Raw genomic sequence first — 24,183 nt, 5'->3', positions numbered from 1 at the left:
AATATTTTCCGTTGTTATTAATATTTATTGTAAACATTTATTAATTCATTACATTTAATTACACAGTTGCAACATTATACATTAAACATTAAATTCATGGAAAATGTTTTATTATATATAATTCATTGGAGTTGTATGTGCTTATCAAGGAGATATTAAAAACTATTTCACTTTTATTTTTAAATAAACAAGTGATACACAGAACTGGCGAATTGTGTGAATAAAAAGTATATATACTTCACTCATAACGGTATGTTTATAAGGTTTATTTACTTTTTACTTTTGATACTTTAGTTCATTTAGTTGATTTTACATTTGTACTTGCTTTTTTAATTCACAACTTCTATTCTTTTTATATTGTTTAGGTGCTATTCCTTAAATATTACTGTTTTGCAAAAAATGTATTTGTTTTTATTACAGTTTTTATTCCGTGTTGTTATCTTGGGTCCACCAGAGAGTGAGTAGAATGAGGATGTTTGTTAGATGTTGTATTTTCATTGCTTGTAATGGTTCAATTATATTTATGCCTCACGTTCCCTTTGATATTGACATTGACATGTTGGCACAACTGCTACTTCACATAACTGTAATTTATATACTATCATATATATATGTGTGTGTTTTCTGCTGTAAACTATTGTTGAACAGTCTAAATCAGGGGTCTCAAACCCAAGGCCCGGGGGCCAAATCCGGCCCGCGACTTCATTTTATGTGGCCCCGCAAGAGCTTGCAAAGAATATAATACGTTTATTATACGGTTACATGCCACTTTACAGAAGCAGGTTGCCCATCGTTTTGTGACATGCACTGAAGAGACTTGCAATTATTTGCCCTGGACTTCTGCTTTCAGACGTAGTTAATTACTAAGTTATTATCCTATCCGATAATAATCCAATTCAGAGGCAATAAAGTAATATAATACATTATTTTATATATATATTATACATTTATATAGTCCGCAACCCAAAAGTGGGTCGCGGACTCGTTTCGAGTGGGTCGCAGATGTGTGAGTGAAGAAAAAAAATGCCATCATCTCATTAAACCTTTTTTAAAAGCATTCTTTAGTTCTGTGAAGGGATATAAGGGATATATGCACTGTACTTCACTTTAATTAATATTGTATGCTGAAAAGTGTATATTACAGCACGATTTTTTGTTGAATAGATTTGAGTGGTTCAAAATTTCGGGTCGCGATCTATTTACAAAGGAGGCCTGACCAGTTGAGAACCTGATCTAGAACATTCATATTGAGTATTCTTCATGTCCTTTCTACTGTAGTTAGACTTTCTGCTGTTTATTGTTTTTATTTTATTTTATTCCATTTTATTTTACTCTCTGTATACGTTTCCACCTTTAAAGATGTGAGGATGTAATGCCTAAACACACTGCTGCTGGTTCAATTGTCTTTACTTAAGGAACAGGTCAGCAAAAACGTGTTAAACTTGTCTGTCTGTGCACTTTCATTTGCACTTGAAGGTCTGTAAGCCCTCTTGATGGAATGAACAGTGGCCCAGGTATCAGATGAAACATTATGTATAGCCATGATCCTTAAAGCTATGTCTAGTGAGAGATGGGCTGGCATGTGACCACAGGGTATCTGACTTCAATGGATCAAAGGGTAAGATGTAGAATACAAAATACATCTTTATTCTCCACTCTAATAGCATTACTTTACTAAAAGGTCTGAGTGCTTCTTCTATCTCTGCTACATATTTATAAAAACAACACACATTTAAAAACAAAATCACCGTAATTAGGTGTGCCAGGCAATTTAATGTACTTTGAATATTGATAAGACAATAATAAGGACTCCTCAGTATATGTGCAGAGTGAATAGGACAGAGGACCATCCTCACTGACGCTTGTTAAGCCTATCAAGATTTCCACTTGTATGAGTTTATTTTTATCTGTAGAAACTTAGCACAAAGATAATACATAATTCGATTTGTAATATGACAAGGATAGCAGGATAATTGGTTGTTGTTTTATAAGAAAGGTTAAGCAACAAAATGCAATGAGAGTCCCATTCTGCTACATAACGAAAACAGTCTGCATGAAGAAGCAGCTCTTCAGTGAAAGGATCATACGGGGTGGTTTCATCCTTTTCCTTTGGGTTCTTCACAGGTACCTTTTCTGATGAAGAACACTTTCAAAAGTACATCTTCGCAATACCAAAGTCCACAAACTCACATTAAACAAACATAAGGTCTTAAACATAATAAATCATGTGAATGTGTATAACAAATATTTGAATCTGTGATAACTGTAAGCTACATAGATAATCTATACGTGTTTGAAAATGGATGACTCACTGACGTATTTGCTGTGTTGGTTTAAAACTTTTTTAATTAATTGAATGCATAATGTACATCATTAAATCTGAAAGAGTGCACATTTCATCTTACCTGGAAAATGCAGCACTTTTTGTCATTTGAATATAATATTATTTCCTAATTGATGACTGAGATAAAAAAAGGAATACATTGAGATCAACTCTAAGTCCATAAAATGTACATTTGAATTCAATTTATCAGAATACCTTTATTTGTCCCACAGAGGGGAAATGTACTATTATGTTTTAAACAGCCGCATACAGAGAATATCTTTTTTAGGTGTTAAAAGTAAATCATCTGAAGACAACAAATGTTGATTTGAAACATCCTGCATATAAGACAGAAATACAAATAATAACGTGCTCCTGTAGTTTTCTTTCTTCACATGAATTTTGCCCCTCACCCCATATACTTTTCACAGCTTTCTTTACATGTTCCTGCTGCTCCCTTAAGTGGGTATATACTGTAAAAAGGACATTATAGAGAAGCATTTAGATGAAACAATGCATCTAATTGCTGTTAACAGCCCTGCTGAGTGTCATGATGCATGCAGTGTTTGATTTATCACCAAGGCAGCATGAGAAGATAATCAAACACAATGTCTCTTATGTGATTGCTATATAAAATCCAACACCTGTAAACTGTTTTCATGGCATAAACAGTTAGAGATAAGCTAAAAAAAACACGATGGATAATTGCAGTCTTTAAACTTAACCGCTGCAACAGTTAAGAAGGCCCAGCAGCGACTGGTGTCCTTCTACCGGGCGACCATCGAGAGCGTGCTGTCATACTCCATCTCGGGGTGGTATGCTGGCTGTTCAGCTGCGGACAAGAAAGCCCTGCAGAGAGTGATTAGGATGGCAGAGAAAACCGTCGGCTGCCCCCTGCCCTCTCTGGAACACATCTCCACCTCCCGCTGCCTCAGCAGAGCAAACAAAATAATAAAGGACAGCTCTCACCCAGGTCACAGACTGTTCTCTCTCCTGCCTTCTGGGAGGAGATACAGGAGCTTCAAGTCACGGACAAACAGACTCAAAAACAGATTCCACCCCTGGGCTGTCAGGCTGCTTAACCACCACACTTAATGCAATAACCGTAACCATTCTCACACATACACACACTTTTAATGCACTTTATATACTATTTTTATATCAACATTTTTAACTATTTATTCCCCCTGTATGATTGCTTATGTTGTCTGTCCTACTGCGGTGTTTTTAATGTTATGTATGTCTTTTTTGCACACTGGGACAGAGTTGCACTCTGAATCTCATTGTACTTTTTGTATAATGACAATAAAAGGCTTTTACTTAACTTAAAGACGTGTCCATCCATGCACTCATTTGTATTCATAAAGTATAAATAAAACAAAGAAGCATGCCTTAGTGATGCATTAAACATGTGATTGTGAATCAAATAAAACCAGAGGAACCACAAACACACCAAACAGTTATCAAACTAAAAAACAGTAAATACAAAAAAATCACATAAATAATAATCATTTCATTTGTAGGAACTAAGTCCGTGTCACTTCGTTTCATATGATTATCTTTCATAAACCAGCAAACCATCTTTTTTAGATTTGTATATTTTCATTACTTAAAGTGGACCTATCATGCTATATTTGAATAATATAGTGTAGGGCCATACCTATATAAGGCATATTTATACTTTTTTCAAAATACCAAACAGATCATGCATTTTAGCCATGCCTCATTTCGCTCAATTTGACAATTTATAGCTCTGTTTGTGCAGGGGCAGATTCAGTGAGCAACAGCACCATCTACAGGCCTGGCATATGTACTACAGCGTCTCCAGCGCTTTCGAACGGCAATGGCCGTGGCTGTCTCCTCCTGATTGGTGGAGTTGGCCCAATAGCCGTAGCGCCACTGTCCTGACGTCAGGACAGTGTTCAAATCTGGATCAGTTTTTATCAGATCCGTTGCAGCCCCTTTTTTAGAGATTTGGGTATGGAGGAAAATAGAGAGGGTTGTGTTTTCTGACACTTGGTGAGTTCCCTGGAACACCGGGGACACATATTCATGTATAAAAGACGTACAAAAGTGCATTTTGCATGATAGGTCCCCTTTAATGAACAAATGGCAAAAGACACTTGATAAAGGTATGAGATGATGATAGAGGCCTTTAATGCCCTCTCAGAGCCTATATTGATAAGACTATAGAGGGCTTCATGAGGGCTTTCCTAGATCGATTAACAAACCATGTCCCTCAACAACGGTAGTTAGATCTATCAAAACTAGCCGATACACGCCATCCTCCAAATGGACAACTTCTATCTACCGCAGGGCAAGAGACATTCTGCAAAGATATTTTCTTTTCATAATGTCCTACTAAAATCACTTCCCCTGTTGTACAGTGCAGTGCAAATTCACTTCACACATTAATAGTCTCTCGTTGGTTAAAATACAGGTTTAGAAAAATTTGCATTTATCACATTTTGGCTAATATTTGATGGAAAAAAACCTAGGAAGTTGTGACACAGTAAAGTGCTACCAAACAACCTCTCTTGTTGGGAGAGTGGAGGATTCACCTTCAGGAATGAGTGGTAGTTTTAGCATTATTGAACTGAATATCGTACAGCAACCACAGCCAACATTTCTGATCAATATCTTTTATGTCTTGCAAGGACTGTCGGTCGGTATATCCCTTTGAATTGAAACATCTCAACAGCTATTTTGATGGATTGCCACAACAGTTTGTAAGGAACCTGTTTTCTGCTGTAATACCACAATAGGGTTAGCAGTTTTAAGTTGTTCCTGCTGCCTCTTCATTAGCTCCTCTGCTTTGGGTCAAACCCTGTTCTTTTCTAACAGTACAAAGTAACCAATATGGAATCAGCTGACTCACTTTATTTCCTCATTATGTGGATTGGAAAATAGCCTCTTGTAGGCAGGTCCAAGAGGCTGCTATGATGATGGAACAACGGAAAGTGAGTGAAAAGTCATGACTGATGAACTCTTTGTCTGAGCACCTAAGGGCCTATAAACTCTCCAAATGTCCAGCCTCACAGCCCTCAGCATTTCCTGTCTGCTAACTTTCTTCCTGCAAGTCACCAGTCTCCAACTTCTGTCTATAGAGTGCTGCAGGGATGACGTAGTTTTGGCTTCCAACCTGGAAGTAAGCATCACAAGGGCTCCCTTGATAAAACGCCATTGGTGTTTTAACACTGGTGTTTTTTTAGTATTATAGCAGAGATGGAGCGTGTTTGGCAAACAAACATTGATGATACTTACATTTTCTGTTCAGCGCGATAATGTCCACATGTCTACAGCATTTTCAGGATTTTCGAAAGCCTAAATGTCATTGACAGAAGTAAAGAGCTAATGTTAGGCTGCAAAGAAATTACAGCACAGTTACATGACTTTACGTCACCAGCGCTAAGCTAATGGCGGTGGCTAGTGGTTGATGTGATGATGTTTTGTAGTTTCATTTAGTCACTTGATAAATGTTCTTAAGAGATGTTCAGACATTCACCAGTGCGGTATTTATTGAAACATTCATGTCATAGAACAAGACATGAAAATATTGTAAGCTTGTGTTTACCACTAATGTTATTTAAAAACAAAAACCCACATCTCCGGTATTACGTCATATCGGACGCAAATCTGGATCAGCTCCGTTGTACCCCCGTTTTTAGAGATTGTGGTACGGAGGAAAAGAGAGAGGGTTTTGTTTTCTGACACTTTGTGAGTTCCCTGACACACCGGGGACTCAAAAAGTGCATTTTGCGTGATACTGTAGGTCCCCTTTAATAAATCGTTGAATTGTTTTCCTGCTGGCTGATTTGTTTACGTTTGTCTTCTGAGTTTCTGACAGGTATGAACTAGATGGGGGCAAGTTGTCTTGTTTTCCCGGAGAAATCAGAAATGAAAACTGATTTGATATTAATATCAAAATCAGCTAATATTATAAACCACAATCAGCTTCTTCATTTTCCTTTTGAAAGCAAGCCTGCACTGATTGCAAGGAATGAGCTCGCCCAGATAATGGGAAATAATAAAAGAAGGCAGAAATGCAGGCCATAATGGAGACTTTCACAGCACATTGCACCTGAGTCAAGGATCATGTAAAATATTATGAAAACATGTTGCCTTTAGGGCACTTTGTAAGAGACCTTTAAAAGGTATTCAAAGGAGAGATAATGACATTATGTTAGAAAAATATCACTCGTCACCGGCTTGAGTTTCAAAACAGGATTCATTATTATCCTTTCAAGCATGGAAGTAGTCATCACATACTACTGGCATATGGTACAACCAGGAATAACTCCCTATAGAGGCTGAATCATTATGTGAACCGCTCTTTAATCGCATCCTGCCATTATAAACTGTTCTACACGTGGACCTTTGTTATCATGTTCTCCTCTATCCTTGAAAGAGTACATTCAGTATTTTCCCCAACAGTACATTTACATTTTTTTTCGATTGCTAACACACATTTCTATTTTAATTGCTCAGTTTCTCAGAACACTAAACACAATTCACAAAACCACACACCCAAAGTGCAAAACACCTAATTTCTCAAGAACTGCACTCAAAACTACATAAACACTTACCAAATGCAAACTTTTGCACCAAATATAACACACTACACACTGCTGAGCATAATCTAAAGCACTTTCATCTGTTATGGGCTATGCTCTGTACATAGAGGTTTCTGCAGAGAAAGTTGCTTGAGTTTACAGAAATACAGTAAATGAAGAAATACAAATGAGTTGTTGAAAGAAATCACATTTTATTCAAAAGTAACATTGTGTAACATGCATCTCAGCACATAATTACTATGCTTCGGATCTGTGTGAAGTGTGATAGCATTGTTTGCCAAAACCCAGTTTGTAACTGCTGCTTCCTGTGCCTCATTGAAAATCCTTAGCCTTCCACCTGCACCTCTTTGTTTCTCAGTCCTTCAGATAAACAACAAAGATATAGGGGTTGGTCAGTGTCTGTGTTGCATAAAAGTAAGTTTAGTACATTGTGCAGGATTTTTGTACAGTTATAGTATGCAACATGCCAACAATTCAATTACAGTAGTGAAGTAAATACGTTTCACACAACAGATATAAGCACTGATATATCATGAATTATGCAGAGCTAAAAACTGGTAACGTGTTTTCAAGTCTAAATGTCCGGATTACAGAGGCGACAGTACATCGGCTTAGATTAGGCTGAACCCTCTGTCCAGCCTCTCTCATCGTCAAACCATGGTTGATAACATTTCATTTCATTAGAGAGTATTCTTCTTTGTCCACGTCCTCTCCCTCCAGCTTTACCTCTACCTCTCATTCTTCCTCCTCTCACTCTCACCCCACCTCTTCCTCCTCCTCTCACTCTCAGCCCAGCTCTTCCTCTTCCTCTTCCTCTTCCTCTTCCTCTTCCTCTTCCTCTTCCTCTTGCTTCCATGTTGGCTTCCATTGTTTCTGTAAGAAAGTACTCTGTACCTGTGGTCTTTTTATAGTGCTAACATCCTGATTGATGAGCCAACAATTATGCTATCAGGTGTTTGGTCCGGTGGAACGTGTTTCTTGATCATTGGTCCATGTGTGAGGCATTTTGAATATCAGTGTTTTAAACCAGCTAACACGTGACTTCATGTCAGATTCCTGTGTCTTACGTGGAGAAACGTGTGCAGTGGTTTGCAAAAAGTGCCATGTTGATTTGCAAATTGTGTGAAAAGCTGAAAACGTGTTTAGAGTTTTGGAGATTTGAGCTGATGTTTTGCTCTTTGAGTGTCAGTTAAAATAATTGTGCTTTATGTATAATTTTAGTGTGTTAGCAATCGAGAAAAACTGTAACCTAAAGACTTGGACTTCGAGGAGAAATGTGAATGAGTAAACAAAAAGTTAAGCATACTTTTACGATAGAAACAGAAACTGATTATGCTTTATTATATTTGCTGATTTAAATGTTACACTGAGCTTCATACGTACAAGCTACTCTATATAAAATAAGAGTAATTAGATTAACCATTACTGATTCATAGGAGAGGGGACATGAGCTCAGCCAATGCAATTGTTTTCCCGATCAGAACATTATAGAATAGAATATATCTTTATTGTCATCATACAAAGTACAACTAAATGTATTTGGCAACTCTCACTGCAGTAAAAAAAAGACACAATAAATAAATAAGAGTGGTAAAAGCAGAGGTAGTAGCGATGACAGTGCAACGAGATTCAATTCAATGTCAATGTGCATATTTACACTTACAGTCTAAATATGTATTAATAACATAGCCATAAGTATACCTCTAAACAGTAGTGGTTGCAGTGTGTGTGTGTGTGTGTGTGTGTGTGTGTGTGTGTGTGTGTGTGTGTGTGTGTGTGTGTGTGTGTGTGTGTGTGTGTGTGTGTGTGTGTGTGTGTGTGTGTGTGTGTGTGTGTGTGTGTGTGTGTAATGTGCTCTGAGGTTGGACAGGGATGGGAGTGATGGAGGCCACAGCTCTCAGATAGACAGTCTGTTGGTGTGTGATTTTATTGTCCTGAACCGGTTTGCCAGATGGAAGTGAGTCAAACAGTGAGAGTCCGGGATGTGTGGTGTCTCTGATGATGAAGAGTGTTGTAGGTGAAGAGGTGCCAGTTCACCTCCTGGGCACAGCAGATATGCCCTTGAGCACGGCACCGAACCCCTAACTGCTCCCTGGCAGCCTGTTTGCAAATATCTCTCAGTATAACAGAAAAATGCATGTGTATGTGTACAAACAAATGAAGCCTGTCGATAAGTAATCCTAACCTTTCCCGCAGGTTAATGGTTCATTCACATTCTCCTCAAATGATCCCATTTCCAGGGTTGGGAGGTCTTCATGAGCTTTAAGTCATTCCTCGTGCAGTTGCTATGAGATGTGTAGTATCAATATCCAGTGTTGGACAAAAAAGTAAATGTAAGTAAGTGTTTGAAACCCTTCTACATTACTCTCTTCCTGTCCAATGAAAACCACTTCTTGATGTGAGGATTTTGAATGTTTGTGATAAACAAGTGATCCTCTACATGTTATTTGTTGAAAAAATATACTACTTTTATAGTCTAAATAAACCCTTTTAAAAAAACGTTTCGATTAGCTGGAAAATAGATTGTCAGAATAACATCAGAAGATTTTATTACACTTTAACTATTCATAGTTATAGTTAGTCATAGTTAAAGTATATTTTGCTGATAAGAACAGGTATTAAAAGAAAAGAAGAACAAGTCAGTAGCAGATTATATCTTGTTAAAGATCATTTGTATAGACTTTTGATTGGGTTTTTAACCATACAGAGAGTTCAAAGAAACCCAATGATTGGCATGTGGAAATTATTATATATAACCAAATATATATAGTATTTCAAATGTTCTCAGATTCAGCAGCATGCTGTAAGAGATGTGTCCTAATCATGATATAAATTAACATAATGTTCTTTCAAAATTAAAAAGTAATTTATTTAACAAGCTGTTACATTTGCAAATAAGGCTCTTAAGTAATTAACAACAGAGTGATATAAGTAGCTTATGATAGTCGAGACGCAAACTAATTGAAAATATATAATTAGAGGAAAAGAGATACAGAAAAGTAATGGAACAAATTATATTAACATAGATAAATCAGTTCAGGTTTAAAGGTTCAAAGAATGATTTTGTAACAGCAAATAAAAGACAATTATAACCCAGTTAAAGGTGGGGTAGGTAAGTTTGAGAAACCAGCTCGAGATCGCTAGAATTTGGAAATACACAACCGGAGAAAATCTGCCACTTCCTTACAGAGCCCCTCCTCCAACACACACGAACGCGCACATGACCAATGAGGGCATGAGATAAGTTTGTGCACAGATGGAAGGCTGACAGGCAGGTAGGCCATCCAGTCATTTTAGCCGGGCCAGCTCAGATGATTGGTCGTGCTTTTTACAGTATTACGGCTTCCACAGATGATATTTGTTTATGGATTTTTTGTCAAAGCACTTAAGATATTCATTGCTATCGGGATGTTAAGAGCATTCCATGGAATATAACAAAAAGTGTATCTCGAGCCGGTTTCTCAAACTTACCTACCCCACCTTTAAGGTTCAGGGATGCAGGTATTCAATCAACACTTTACTTACAGTAATTGTGAAAAGTTGTCAGCTATCTATAACTGTGAAGGATGTAGAACACATGCGTCGCAATAAGTACAGTACACGGAGGGAGACATTATGAAATATATTCCATGAGACAGGGCAGAATGGAGGCTTTTAGCGTGCAAATGTTAATATATAACCACATAACTAATGTCTGTTTAATGCTTGAATAAATAAAATCAAAAGAATAACAAAATAAATTAGGATAAAATAAATAACTATGTTAAATAATTGTGCAGAAATATATCAAATAAAATGTGACATTACATATGTACATTTTGTATTTATATATTGACTCATTCACTACATTTCTGTATTTATATATTAATTCTTATATTATTTTTTGATATAATAGTAAATATAGCATTTATTTATATGTGTGTATATATAGGTACCCCTCAACAAAAACACGCCTGTTTACTATCATGGTTTTAAAATGTGTTCAACACACTTACAGGTATACAGACATATCACTAATTCTGTCATCAGTAACTTAATGACATGGTTTAAAGGTATTTTGCTAAGAAAACAAGGAAGTGGCCGTGCTGTTGTGTGGATTTTGATGCGCTTCTATTTGCACTTCTATGGCTTCTGTGCCAACCAAATCTACACATTCATTCTGGCTTTCTGCATTTTATCAAGAAATGTTTTTAAAGTAAATTCACACGGCACGTCACTCCATGAGATCCTCGGCAACACAAACACTAAGCATTAAGGATTAAGGTTGGCAAGATAATCAAAAAACACACATGTCTGTCATTATAGCATCATGATAAGCGGGTAGTGTTTCGCTTACATTTCCTTTTCTCTTCAAGGTTTTGTCCTGTTGAATAGCAGTGATTTAAGTTAATAGAGATTGTTTTGTTTTTTGCTGATTCGTCACATAAGAGTCGTTTTTCTCTCTATTTCCAGGCTTAGCTGATTTTCCTCTGACTGCATTTATGATCCTATTTTGTTGATTGCTTTCTGTGAATTTTGATAAACGGCAATTTCCGCCTGATTACAGCAGCCTATTTACTCTATGACTCTGTGGGATGTCAATCAATCCATCAATCAAATCTAAATTGTATAGCTCAATTGAACACATTTGCTTAAGGGGCCTCTTAACTCTGTTCATCCTCTGTCCTAAGATCTTTGCAGCAAAGAAATAAAAGTCCCTAAAAGACATTTGGGAAATACTCTGGGGGTAAATGGGATACAACTCAGAGAGAGCAACAGACAAGGGGACCAGACGGGACGATTTCATGTGAATATAAAAATGCATGTATATACAGTATACTGAATGTATTTGTATGTATTTTTGCAAGAATTTGATTATGTATTATGTTTCAGCGCTCAAAACCCTCCAAATTAAATTTCCACCAGTGCTTTTACTTAAGTATATAATCTGAGTGATTCTTCCATCACTGCCTTTCTTAGCCTCTTTCATATAATACATTAAATAATACATTTATGATGCTCAAAGCGCTTAAATATAGTGATTAGTGGTGTAAAGTAACTAGGCTACATACTGAAGTACAATTTTCACTTTCAATTTTACCCCAGTCGATTTAGAGGGGAAAAATGTACTTTTACTCCACTACATTTATTTAATATTGTTAATTACTTTGCAGATTTGGAAAAGTGATATAATATGCAATATGATGACTTAAATAAAATGTTAGTTACACTTTGAGTAAATCCACAAGCTAGCCTGCAGCAAACAAAGTTATTAAAACTAGCTGCACCTTTACCAGCTTTGATAACACTTTAATGCATCAATAATTATAATCAAAACATATAATGTATACTTTTCTGAAATAGGCCAATAATAAGTAGGCTACTTTTACTTTTGGTAAGTATATTTTGATGCCATTACTTTAGTACTTTTACTTGAATAACATTTGCAACGCAGGACTTTTACTTGTAACTGAGTATTCCTACATTGTGGTACTTCTACGTTCACTTAAGCAAGATCAGAGTACTTCCTTCACCTCTCATAGTGACAGACCGTTAAAACCGTTAAATTGATCATGTTGCTATGACAGCCTCCCCTAATTAATAATGAAGCACAGGTGTGTTGTGTCCGCACCTCTCCCTTCTCCTGCCGTTTGACGTTTACATTAAAAAACATAACGTGACTAACAGAAGATTATCAAAAGCCACTCATATGTTGGCCTAAAATGAAGGTGCCAGAGGATGAATTAATGAGCGATATTTTGAAGCGTTTAACGGGCGAGTCTGCCCTCCCTTGGTACAGCAACATAGTGAAGTATAAGAGAAGAAGGGAAGGAGTATACTTCGTGGCCGAGGAATTCCTTGAATCTGTGAAGAAACGAGAGCTGGTCAACGCCAAGGAACGACTGAGAGTGAGTGGAAGAGTGTGAAACGCAGGAAAATGTTTACTAATGTGTTTGACAGCAGGCTAACGTCAAGTGAGCAGTTGCTATCACGTACCCCTAGCTTAGACATGTAGCTACTTAGCTGTCGACGTCACAACCAACGTTACCTGTAATGGTAATTCACTTTTAAGAAGTACTCAGATCAGTGGCGTTAGGCTCTGAAATTGGCTATTGTGCAGAATGATATATTTTACTTTTTGTACTTTAAGGACGTTTTGATGCTAATACTTTTGCACTTTTACTTAAGTAACATTTTTGAAATAAGGACTTTGACTTGTAATGGAGTATTTTAAGACCATTGTATTTGTACTTTAAAAGTATTAGCATCAAAATATACTACTATATAAAGTACCAAACGTAAAGGTCCATTTCAAAATAATATAAACTACAGAAGTATTATTGGCTTAACTTACTTCAAGTATCAACAGTAAAAGTACTCAGAATGCAGAATGGATTTTTTTTTGTACAGTATTATGGTTATTATATTATGTTATATGTGTTGTAGTTGGTCAATGTCGATCAAATGTACATACATAACTAACACAAAGATGCAAAATGAGCTAAAAGACTTGTTCTTTACAAGTGGCTAGGGGCCGGTTTGCTGATAAATTGTCCATGCATGTTCTTATTCATCACCATTGTTTTTGCTTTATTCATGGTTAAGTATCATGAATGTGAAACTTCAGCCTCTCTTCTGTGCAGATAAGGAATTTGAACACCATGTTTTCCCGCCTGAAGCGCATGGTGCCACTGATGCGACCAGACAGAAAGCCCAGTAAAGTGGACACACTCAAAGCTGCGACAGAATACATAAGATTGCTTCTTGCAGTTTTGCAGGACGCCGACAGTGTAAGTGCTTTGTTCATCAGGACTCTATCAAATGACAAGTGTCCTCTGTTATTTTCAAAGGGCAGCATTGCCACTTATTTTCTATTTCTCAGAATACTGTCAGTGGGACTGATTTCCTCAAGAATGCAATCACTTATGGCCAGACTGATGTCTTGGGAAGTGATCTATGGCGAGTGGATGATGTGAGTGTTTGTTTTTCCACCTTGCTGTCATAACAGTTTGACAATTGACCTGTCTTCTTGTATCTGTGATAGAAAAACAATGAGCAGCTCTGGAGAATAAGAAACACCTTTTTTAATTGGCTTTTTTATGTTATCTCCTGCACATAAGATTATGTCTGAGGTAAAAAGCTGACTTTGAGCTTTAAAGTAACAATTCAGATTGTTTTAAAGAAAGGTTGTTATCCATAATCAGTGTATTCCAAAATACCTCCCTTAAATTCTGAAAGCTACAATATTGCAGTCGATCGTTTTCATTTAAATTTGGGAGACAAAAATCATGATTGAGAATAATTGTTAATGTCTCATTTTAAAGGTAGGTAATTCACTTCAGAAACGCTTGTTATATTCCATGGAATGCTCTTAACATCCCGATAGCAATGAATACATTAAATGCTTTGACAATAAATATATACAAATATGTCATCTGTGGAAGCCGTGGTACTGTAAAAAGCACGACCAATCATCTGAGCCGGCCCGGCTAAAATAACTGGATGGCCTACCTGCCTGTCAGCCTTCCATCTCGTGCACACACTTATCTCGTGCCCTCATTAGTCATGTGCGCGTTTGTGTGTGTTGGAGAAGGGGCTCTGTAAGGAAGTCTGAAGGAAGGGGCAGAGCTGGTTTCTCCATTCTTACCTATACCCTACCTTTCATTAGAGTAAAAGTAAAAACAACAAAACTTCTGCTGTTCCAGTGAAATAAAAAAAAAGGTGTTTTCGGTATATTTAATGTTTTGATATGGAGATTTGTCATGCTTTTATTGTTTTACTTATGAACAAATGTTTTGCCGTACAGTTTAATTCATTGTAATTGTTATGATTCCCTTTAAAGTAGATGGATATTTTATAGTATAAGGTCATTTTTAAAATATATTTTATTTTCTTTCCTGACAGGAGCGAATGGAGGATGGGTTCAGCATGCCCCCAGAAGCAGTGACAGAGGACGGAGATATGAACAGACTGATGCTGCAGCACTGTGTGGTGCCTGGATACCAGTTCCTCATACAAGTGGCACCCGATCAGACTCTGGTAACTCGTTTTTCTTTCCTAATTATAAACTGTTGTTGTTGTTGCTCCAATCGCAATCTTTTTGTATTTCTTCTGATTTTCAAAAGAGTCTGAAATGCAGAATTTGATTTGCTTTACTAAAAACTATAGTTGACGGTAACTACAAACATTTTTGAAACTTTTATTAAATGTATTCATAGTAAAACATCATTACATAACTTACATTTCCGTCAAAACTAAAGGATACTTTTAGGACCTTCTCAGACAGATTTCTAAATACGTGTTCTAGTTATCTCGAAGATTTCATTCCAACTAAAAATGAAGTGCAGTGTTTCCTAATTAACATGTTGTCCTTTCCCAAAATAAATATGGTACAGCATATGTATATAACAACACCGTTGTTTCGGTTTTATTATTTTTAACTGGCTAATTATTGCAATGTGGGTTGTATGCGCACAGACATCCAACAAATCAGAAATGTGAGACTTACTACGAGCCATTTGCAAGAGGGACTTAACATGTGTCATGTTTTAATAATGTGTCACGTTACACATTTCTCCCCTCTAGGGTTGAACACTTAATTAGGTTGTCGTCTTATTCGTCACACAGGTCTCTATCATGAGTGGGTCTGATGTGAAGTGTTAACAAGAACCTGGCATCAGGGATCTATTTATTCATTTAGAAAATCATGGAATATTACTCTGCTTCCATCTTAATTAAAAAAGATTTGAATTACAATATAAATCTGTGGTTTGCTTCTGTTTAATGCAACCTATGATGAGAGAGTGCCTGGAGGTGGACACAAACCATTAGGCTGTAAAACTTAAGCATATTTAATGCACCAATATGAGTTTCAGAGACTTTGTTTCTTGCAATCTAATGACTTTTGAGGAATAAAAATAACTAATAAGTTAATGAAAAGAGCATTTCTATGTTGCATAATAACTATATTTTAACCCTCAGGACAGAACACAGAATAAATTCCCCGTCTGGCGTAAACCTGCTTGGATCTGTGGCATAAACAAATATTTAACAGTTTTCTTTTAATGCATTTTCAGAGTCTGTGCACATGACTGCTCTCTCACAAAATGCCAGATCTCACAAAATGCTTGCCCCTTTCTCAGTGCCTGAAGTGTGGGGGGGGGGAAGCAAAGCCCTTCTCAGTGTGCTCCAGGTTGAATTATACTGCCCTATTTTTAAATAGCAAAACAAATATCTATAAGTGGAGATGAAAAGAGTAGATCTACTAGAGTATCGTACTCAAGTAAAAGTACAAGTAAGCCTACCTAACACAAATTTTACGCAAGTGAAAGAAAAATTACTTGTTAAAAAATGTACATAGGAAAAAAGAAAATAAATATATAAAATACTTAAATTGTAATGCACACCCAAGGTTGTGATGAGGTGCTGATCGCTGGAAATAGAACCATGTGCATATATTTTATTAAGATTTGTTCATTTTGAGGAGGACAGAGGCCTACACCCATTCATGAATTATGAAAATATGCATTCCTGAGTAGAGTAATGACACTAAGCATAAGGCTACATGAATACAAATAAACTGCCACTTAAATGACGGCCACATCAAGGTCGCAAACAGGTGTATAAACAATAATGTATGTTTTATTTTTTAAAGATTTTTGTTGGGCAACCAGTGCATTTAATCAAGTGACAACTATGAAAGTGTGAACCAGGGGATGACAGGCGGCACATTGTCTCAGGCCGGATCACTCACTTAATTAAATAGTGAATGCAGAAATCACCATCGGTTGTAGACAAATGGTGTAACTTTTTTTTTAAACACAATGCAGCCAACATTCATACTGTGTAGGAATACATACAGAATCTTTCAACAATAAGCAATCAGACACATTTATCATTCCCTTAAATTATCTGACTGGATCATACTTCAATTACCGCTGGCAATCAACACGAGGCATTTGATTGTCTGCAGTGTAGCCGTCACGAGGCATTCAGACCGTCCTCACAAGTACCTCCTCATCTGATTGGATAAATCAAGATGATGAGGGTAAGATCAAGATAAAAAAAAAAAGTGTGTGTGTGATGTAGGTGTGTGTGTGTGTGTGTGGTTGTGTGTGTGTGGTTGTGATGTGTGTGTGTCGTAGTGTGTGTGTGTGGTGCTGTGTGTGTGTGTGGTTGTGTGTGTGTGTGTGTGTGTGTGTGGCTGTGTGTGTGTGTGTGTGTGTGTGTGTGTGTGTGTGTGTGGTGTGTGTGTGTGTGTGTGTGTGTGTGTGTGTGTGTGTGTGTGTGTGTGTGTGTGTGTGTGTGTGTGTGTGTGTGTGTGGTGTGTGTGTGTGTGTGTGTGTGTGTGTGTGTGTGTGTGTGTGTGTGTGTGTGTGTGTGTGTGTGTGTGTGTGTGTGTGTGTGTGTGTGTGTGTTGTATGTGTGTGGTGTGTGTGTGTGTGTGTGTGTGGTGTGTGTGTGTGTGTGTGTGTGTGTGTGTGTGTGTGTGTGTGTGTGTGTGTGTGTGTGTGTGTGTGTGTGTGTGTGTGTGTGTGTGTGTGTCATTTTCATTTCAATGGAAAATGTACTTCCTCTCCAAGCTGTTTGTTCCATATAGCTATGTATTTTTTTTTTAAAATGCTATCCCCTTCTTCTTTTACAACAGATGTCTCAACCCTAGAGCAGATGGCTTGGACAAATATTGGAAACCTGCCAGGTTGGATATGTTTAATACATTGATGAAACATCTGTATATAAGTATGTCTTCATTTAAAATGCAGATTGCTGCAAAATGTTGGCAAGAAGAAGTCTTAACACTCCAGGGTTAAAGGATTCTTTTTGAAATACATGCAAACGTCGGACAGGTTATATCAGGCGTTATAATAATAACATATTAATTGGGATTGTAATAGAAACAAATATGATCGTTGGTGTAATTTTATACAAATGTTGCCCCCATGTGGACACAAACATTATTTGTATTTCATTTCCAATTGACGGTACAAATAAGGGGTGTTCTCCAACAAAGAAAGACTAGGACAATTGTGTCAATTTGTTTATATAATTAACATAAATTAGTAGCAAAGTAGTTATTTACATCTTCTGTTTGCCAAGGATGTGCTCATACAAATCTTAGAAAACAAATCATTCAGCATGAAAGAAACCTTTAAAAAAACACTCATTGACACAGAAGATATGTGTACATGTCACAGAAGGAAATGAATGATGATTGCATTTAGCTGCATCAGTTTTAGGGTATTGTGCATACAGGCTCACTGTCACAATTGAAAAGAGTAGAGTCATAGTTATGCGCCTTTTCTGCAAATAGTTGTCAACATTTCTGCAGTGGAAAAAAAAAGAAGCAGTGGGTTACTTAAAGGATCATTTGTATACCAACAGCTCACCTTGAATCAAATTGTCTCCATGTTGTCATCCTATGTTTACCATGGAGAAACTGTATACAAACACAAAATAAAAACACATTGAAGTTAACAAAGGGTAAGTAATGTTCAAATGATCATATTGTAGGTGAAGTATTCCCTTCATTGCCTTAACAAACCTCTATTTTCCGTGTTAAATCATGGTATCTTCCCACACTTGCAGGCCCTGCACACACAGCTGTGTTCAGTTATTCTGGCTCATTAGACCTCTGCTCAAGTGTGTGACTGGTCATTTAATGAGGTAACACTCTTGTAAACAGAATTACCCTTAACAACACATGGGCACAATGGAAAATTCATTATCCCAAAGATTTGACGTGTTACAGCGCCCTCTTCTGGTTAAATGTTTCAGGTAGCACCCAGCTTATTTATAAAAGTGCACTTAAAGGAGGGTCAGGGTGTGTTAAAAACATCTATTTCAATGCATTGTAGTGGAGAGGGGAGGGGGGGGACAGCAGCCAGCAGCCATTAGAGATTTACCTTTCAATCAACAGGTCACTGAATTTGATAATTGTGCTAACTGTTACATTTTTCAATAATTATTGTTTTATTTTTTAGGGGGCTTACGAAGAAAGGATTATTCACGGAGAAAATACTATTTTATTTGTCGTATTTAATTTATATATTTTGTTTGATTAAATATGAATGTGTTTTTATTTTTATTTCACAAACTGTATCCTTGGCAGCCCTAAAATAAAATGTAAAGACGGCTTCTGTTTTTAAAATTCTGTCTAAAGGGTTGGTTGTTTTTTGTTAAGTTATTATATTCCGTCTAATGAAAAGCCACAATTAATGGTTACAAGGACTACTGTTATACATATTAAATTAAATGAGATGTCATCAAGTCCTTTAAAGGGAGACATTTGTACCAAGAAGACGGACGTTTTGTTACATTTCTGTATTTATATTATTTTTTTTTGTCCATATAACTGAATGCTGTGGTTGCCAATGATTCTCATTTCAGAAGTTTTCATTTGAGTTTTCCTTGCAAAACTACATGTACTACTCTTACTTCAAAAAGACAACTTGAATATCAAAATGCTTGATAAATGATGTAATTAACGACTCATTGTAACGTGTTTTTATTTGGCACACATCTCCAGGTTAGTATCCTTTTTTAAATGTGCGGTGGAAGAATAATGTAAAGAAGTAAAGCCATAACTGTTGAAAACCCTGCGTTCAAATGTCTGCACAGGTAAAAAAAAAGGTCACATGCACTTTCAGAGACATTTACATAAAGTATCAAAATGACAAGTAATCAATATGTTAAATCGTATTTAAATAATGGGGTTATTTTTACTGATCGATCCACTTTTAAACTGTGTTTAATGGTGTATCTGTTAAAGGGTGATCAATCATTCATTGTCAGGGCCGTCCCTGGCCAACTTGAGGCCACACGCAAAGTTATATGGCGAGGCCCTCTGTTTCGGGGTGGGGGGGGTGCTAGTGGAGCCTCGCAGCGGCGAAACCGTGCCGCGCCACACTAATGGCGCATTTCCACTACAGCGCGGAGCCCCTTTTAAGAGAGCTGTGACGTCAGCGGCCCGTCTTTGGTTGCGATTCCACTTGGCCTAGTACCGGCTAGCGGGTCCTAATTGACAGTTTTTCTGGCCCCATAAAATCGTGGTTCTAGGGCCAGGAACAACGAGGCTGAGTATGCTAAGCTAGAGAGAGAATCGCTGGCAAGGGGGCTACAACTACAACAAGATGAACATATTTGACCGTGATTTAATTGTAATACACGTTTCAAAATGATGCCGAAGTAACAACATACTGATACCGGTTAGTAAAATCCATGAATTAATGCTTTGACAAGTCTGCAGACAGACGGCAGGCGAAAAACCTTTTAAAATGCGTGTTTTCTAAATGGAGATTGGCTAAGCTAACGCGATATATGCTCCGACCGTCCACACTCACAACGGCCTATACAGACATAAATAAAGCAGCGACTGTATTCGCCATGACACAGACCGTCTGTGGTTTGTACTTGTTTAACTTTTGTCTAGTTTCTGAACATATATGAGGAGCTGTGAGCTCTGAGTGCTAACAGCTAACGGCTGTGTTGTTTTTCTGAGGTTCTCATTGAAGATGACGTCACTGCTCCGCCTACACTGCGTTACTATAGAGTGGCGAAGTCACGCCCATCTACTTCCGGTCCATGGGACCTTATTTTGGAAAAATAATGTATTGAAGTCAATGGAGAGAGAAAACTTATCTTTCGATCCCGTTTGAATTGTGCCATGAATTACACATATGATGTTTGTCAATCTTAAAAAATCATTTCCATGTCAAAAAAAGTCACAGTTTGTCGTAAAACTGTTGAAATATAAGACTATGAAAAATACGCAACTAGAAAGACTACAAATCCCAGAGTCGCGTAAGTGATGTCACAATTGTTTTCCTAGCTAAAGAGATAGCTAAAATCAGCGCCATATAGATATAATCTATCTATATGGCGCTGGCTAAAATAAGATAACTTTAACAAGATGCCTGTGTGCTTAGTACCAGGTTGTTATTATACCAGCAATGGGTCTAGCTCGTTCTTTCGCTTCCCGTCTGATGAAAGGACCAGGAGTGGCTTGATCAAGCTAGCTAGTAGCTAGCACGTTAGTTAGCATTACAGCCTTGTCATTTTTATTAGCCTTAACATGAAGTAACATTAAGTAACCCAAAATGTTAAACAGTAAAGAGTAGTAGCAGTGGCGTCGCCTGGCCTGGGCATCCGGGGCTTTAGCCCCGAATGTTTTTTCTGTAGCCCCGGACAATTCTCCCTCAATAATATAATACATTAACCGTGCTTTACGTGAACCTCATCATGACACAAGAGAGGACGGCAGCACTGTAATTTCTAGTGATGTGTCGGTCGCGAACGAGCCGATTCTTTTGAACGGCTCTTTGGTACGAACGAGGGGAACCGAGTCGTACTTGGTGAGAGCCGTTCTTCTTATCGTTCAATCAAAGTTGGTCCGCACTCACTGCCTGCCAAAATTCACTCGCCTTTTAAAAAGCTTGATTTTGTTCCCCAAACGTATTCTGTGAAGACCCGCCCCTACTCTGATTTGTAGGTTTCAGCACGAGGAGTTAGGTGGGGTGGGTCTTAACGGAATACGCGAGAGAGAGAAGTCATAACAAGTGGTACTGGACAGATAGACGACGTGTTTTTCGGATGTAAAATGAGCCAAACGCGAAAACGCAGCAGCATTTGGATGCACTTCAACCAAAACCCAGGCAGTGATAAAGCGCACCATTTGTAAAGGCAAAATATCCTTTAAAGCAGGGTCAACAAATAATCTCCATCGCCACTTAAAAACACACTACTAATATTAAGAGTTGCGTGAATTTCATTCAAGGCAAGGCAACTTTATTTACTTAACACATGCAGAGGGTAAATTCAAAGTACATTCACTGACATGAATGACATGGATATGGCGCCACCTTGTGTCATGTTTACAATGCAGATTATTGACATTAGGTCTGGCAATGCAGTCAATCATTATCCTGGTGATTATTTCGCAGATAAACCTAGTAACCCCGCCCCCTTTTTAAAAAAACGGCTCTTTTGAACGGCTCTTTTGAACGGCTCTTTGAAAGGAACGGAGCCATAAGATCCGGCTCCCTTCAAAGAGCCATAATTCCCATCACTAGTAATTTCCCGTGTTCAGTGAATGCAACAGAGGCATGACACCAGACCAATCAGAGAGTTGCATGGAAATAAACGTGTGCTTGTGTCATTCAAGCTCGGCTCTGTGTGTGTGTGTGGCAATAGTGTGATAGAGAGAGAGAGGGAGGGAGGGACCAGTACCAGTACCAGTACCAGCATGGACCGTGTTGTTAGCATCTGGTTAGCTAGCTGCACTAACGGACATAAGGAGCTGGAGGAGAGTCCTCTCCTCTCAGACTGAGAGACTCAGGTGAGCTAAAGGACTCTCTGAGTGTTTAGATAGTTAACTTTAGTCTAAGTTATTTCAGTGGGTCTCAAACGGTTTGGTCACAAATTATTCAAAAGATTATTTCCGCGGCACACCTTCATATGATGATTATAGTTATAAAAAAAATAAGAGAATAAAGGAAAAACAGTTATGAAATACTATATGGCAGTAAAACAAGAATACAGTTTAAAAGGAGAGTGATTAGTCAAATATCCATAAAGAAAAAGTACATCTGTTTACAGTTCTGCTTCATATGGGTGAAGAGAGGTATCCATAGATCTCTTCATTTTGCTCTCAAAGTGCACCAGATTGATGCTTTAACTTCAATATTTAAAAACAAATCTTCCCTGGGGAGCATTCCCCCGGACCCCCCTAGAGGAGGTGAGCCCCCCACTCATAAAAAATACCACTTTACCCCTGCCTATATGCCGTGAGCTGATTATCGAGCCTTCATTGTAACAGTCGCAGGTGTACTGTGTGTGTGCGTGTGGGGAGTGTTGCAGTGAAAAATGCCACTGTAGTGCCGCCGCCACTGTGGGCTAAGCCCCGAATGTTTTCAGGTTCAGGCGACGCCCCTGAGTAGTAGTCATATTTCGTGAACCCTTTGAAGAGTACTGTCACCGGTGTGATCATTCTATAATACACAATTTAATCCCGGGGGACAAATGCTAACGCTAACGCTAGCGATCTTCTCTACTTCATGCTATCTGCACAAATGGTTGACATTAAACATTAAAACGACCAGGCAGTTCAGAGAGAATCAAAGGAAGGCAGGCAGGCAGCTTTGCATGACATTCTTGTGTGTTTCATTGTGGTGATAGTGAGGGTAGTCAATCGTTTTGTTGACAAGACAGTAGTGACGGCCATCTTGGTGACGTGTGTTGTTGACCAGAGATGTAGTTCATTGAGCGTTTCACACAAACAAATGTGTTACTTCACAGTGTTACGACACATTTTTTTTTTTTTTAACTTGCAAAATTATCTTTTAAATTGACAAACATCATATGTGTAATTCGTGGCTCAATTCAAACGGGATCGAAAGATAATCTTTCTCTCTCCATTGACCTCAATACATAATTTTTCCGAAATAAAGTCCCATGGAGGTCCACCGGAAGGGGAGGGACTTCGCCACTCTATAGTAACTACCCCAGTTCCTAAACTGTAATGGAAATGCGCCATAAAGTGAGCCAGTCCTAACGAGGCGTAGCCATACCGAGCGAGGCCGAGCGAGGCCGTGGAAATGCGCCATAATTGCGCCGCATAAGCGCATAGGTGCGCCGCATTTTCGGCTCAGTTGAGGCCCCCTCGCGGTCCCTCCGCAAGGTGAGGCCCCACGCAGTCTGCATGATCGGCCTGTAGGGAGGGACGGCCCTGTTTATTGTAGTCTATTCCAGTGTTTGTCATGTAAAATCTATATTTTCTAGGAAGTAAAATAGTAAAAAGTGTCAGAAAATAGAAATACTCAATTAACCTTCAACCTTTTACTTGTTGTGGACTGAGTACTCATACCTAGTACTTGTACAGTGTAGAAATACTCTGCAAGTGAACGTCATGATTTCAAAATTCTGCTCTAGTAAAAGAACAAAAATATTGGCGTAACAATTTAAGAGTTATTCTATACACAAGTCATTTATATTACTGTATTATATTTATTGATATGTTCATAACTTAACAGCTGGAGCTTTTTGTACAGTAAATACTCCAGGGTAGGTTATACATTTCACTAAGGGAGCAAAGAATTGTATTTAACATCTACTAGTTCATGATAAATTATTTGTTGATTGTATTTTGTATCATTATAATCCCAAGTGATTACTAAATACATGTAAGTAAGAGAAGTTAAAAGCACAATATACTTAGTACTTAGTGTACAAATAATAAGTTTAAGAAGTACCTTTAAATGTAATGTACTAAGTTTCTGTCTGCTAATAGGCCTACTTAAATACATACAGTAA

General features: G+C 37.7%; 1 protein-coding gene and 1 long non-coding RNA gene across 2 annotated transcripts; one reads left to right on the top strand and one right to left on the bottom strand.

The window, feature by feature from the left end:
• Positions 1–12,490: 12,490 nt before the first annotated feature.
• figla (folliculogenesis specific bHLH transcription factor) lies at positions 12,491–19,364 on the top strand. The gene is made up of 6 exons (XM_034148775.1): positions 12,491–12,785; positions 13,521–13,667; positions 13,760–13,849; positions 14,782–14,916; positions 17,525–17,575; positions 18,858–19,364. The coding sequence occupies exons 1-5, from the start codon at positions 12,600–12,602 to the stop codon at positions 17,537–17,539; spliced, it is 573 nt and encodes a 190-aa protein (XP_034004666.1). The 5' UTR covers positions 12,491–12,599; the 3' UTR covers positions 17,540–17,575; positions 18,858–19,364.
• Positions 17,976–18,493, bottom strand: LOC117496924. Its single transcript, XR_004557329.1, has 3 exons — positions 18,419–18,493; positions 18,304–18,313; positions 17,976–18,199 (listed from the first exon to the last, which is right to left on the bottom strand). It is a non-coding gene; the product is annotated as an uncharacterized LOC117496924 (long non-coding RNA).
• Positions 19,365–24,183: the final 4,819 nt, after the last annotated feature.

The sequence above is a fragment of the Trematomus bernacchii genome, unplaced genomic scaffold (assembly GCF_902827165.1).
Source record: "Trematomus bernacchii unplaced genomic scaffold, fTreBer1.1, whole genome shotgun sequence".
Lineage (NCBI taxonomy): Eukaryota > Metazoa > Chordata > Actinopteri > Perciformes > Nototheniidae > Trematomus > Trematomus bernacchii.
The sequence above is the reverse complement of the archived record's forward strand: the minus strand, read 5'-3'. Positions and strand labels throughout refer to the sequence as shown.

Coding starts and splice junctions, on each gene's coding strand:
- figla (XM_034148775.1), top strand. CDS start 12,600: ATGAAGGTGCCAGAGGATGAATTAATGAGCGATATTTTGAAGCGTTTA. Junction 12,786..13,520: donor ACGCCAAGGAACGACTGAGA/GTGAGTGGAAGA, acceptor TCTTCTGTGCAG/ATAAGGAATTTGAACACCAT. Junction 13,668..13,759: donor TTTTGCAGGACGCCGACAGT/GTAAGTGCTTTG, acceptor TCTATTTCTCAG/AATACTGTCAGTGGGACTGA.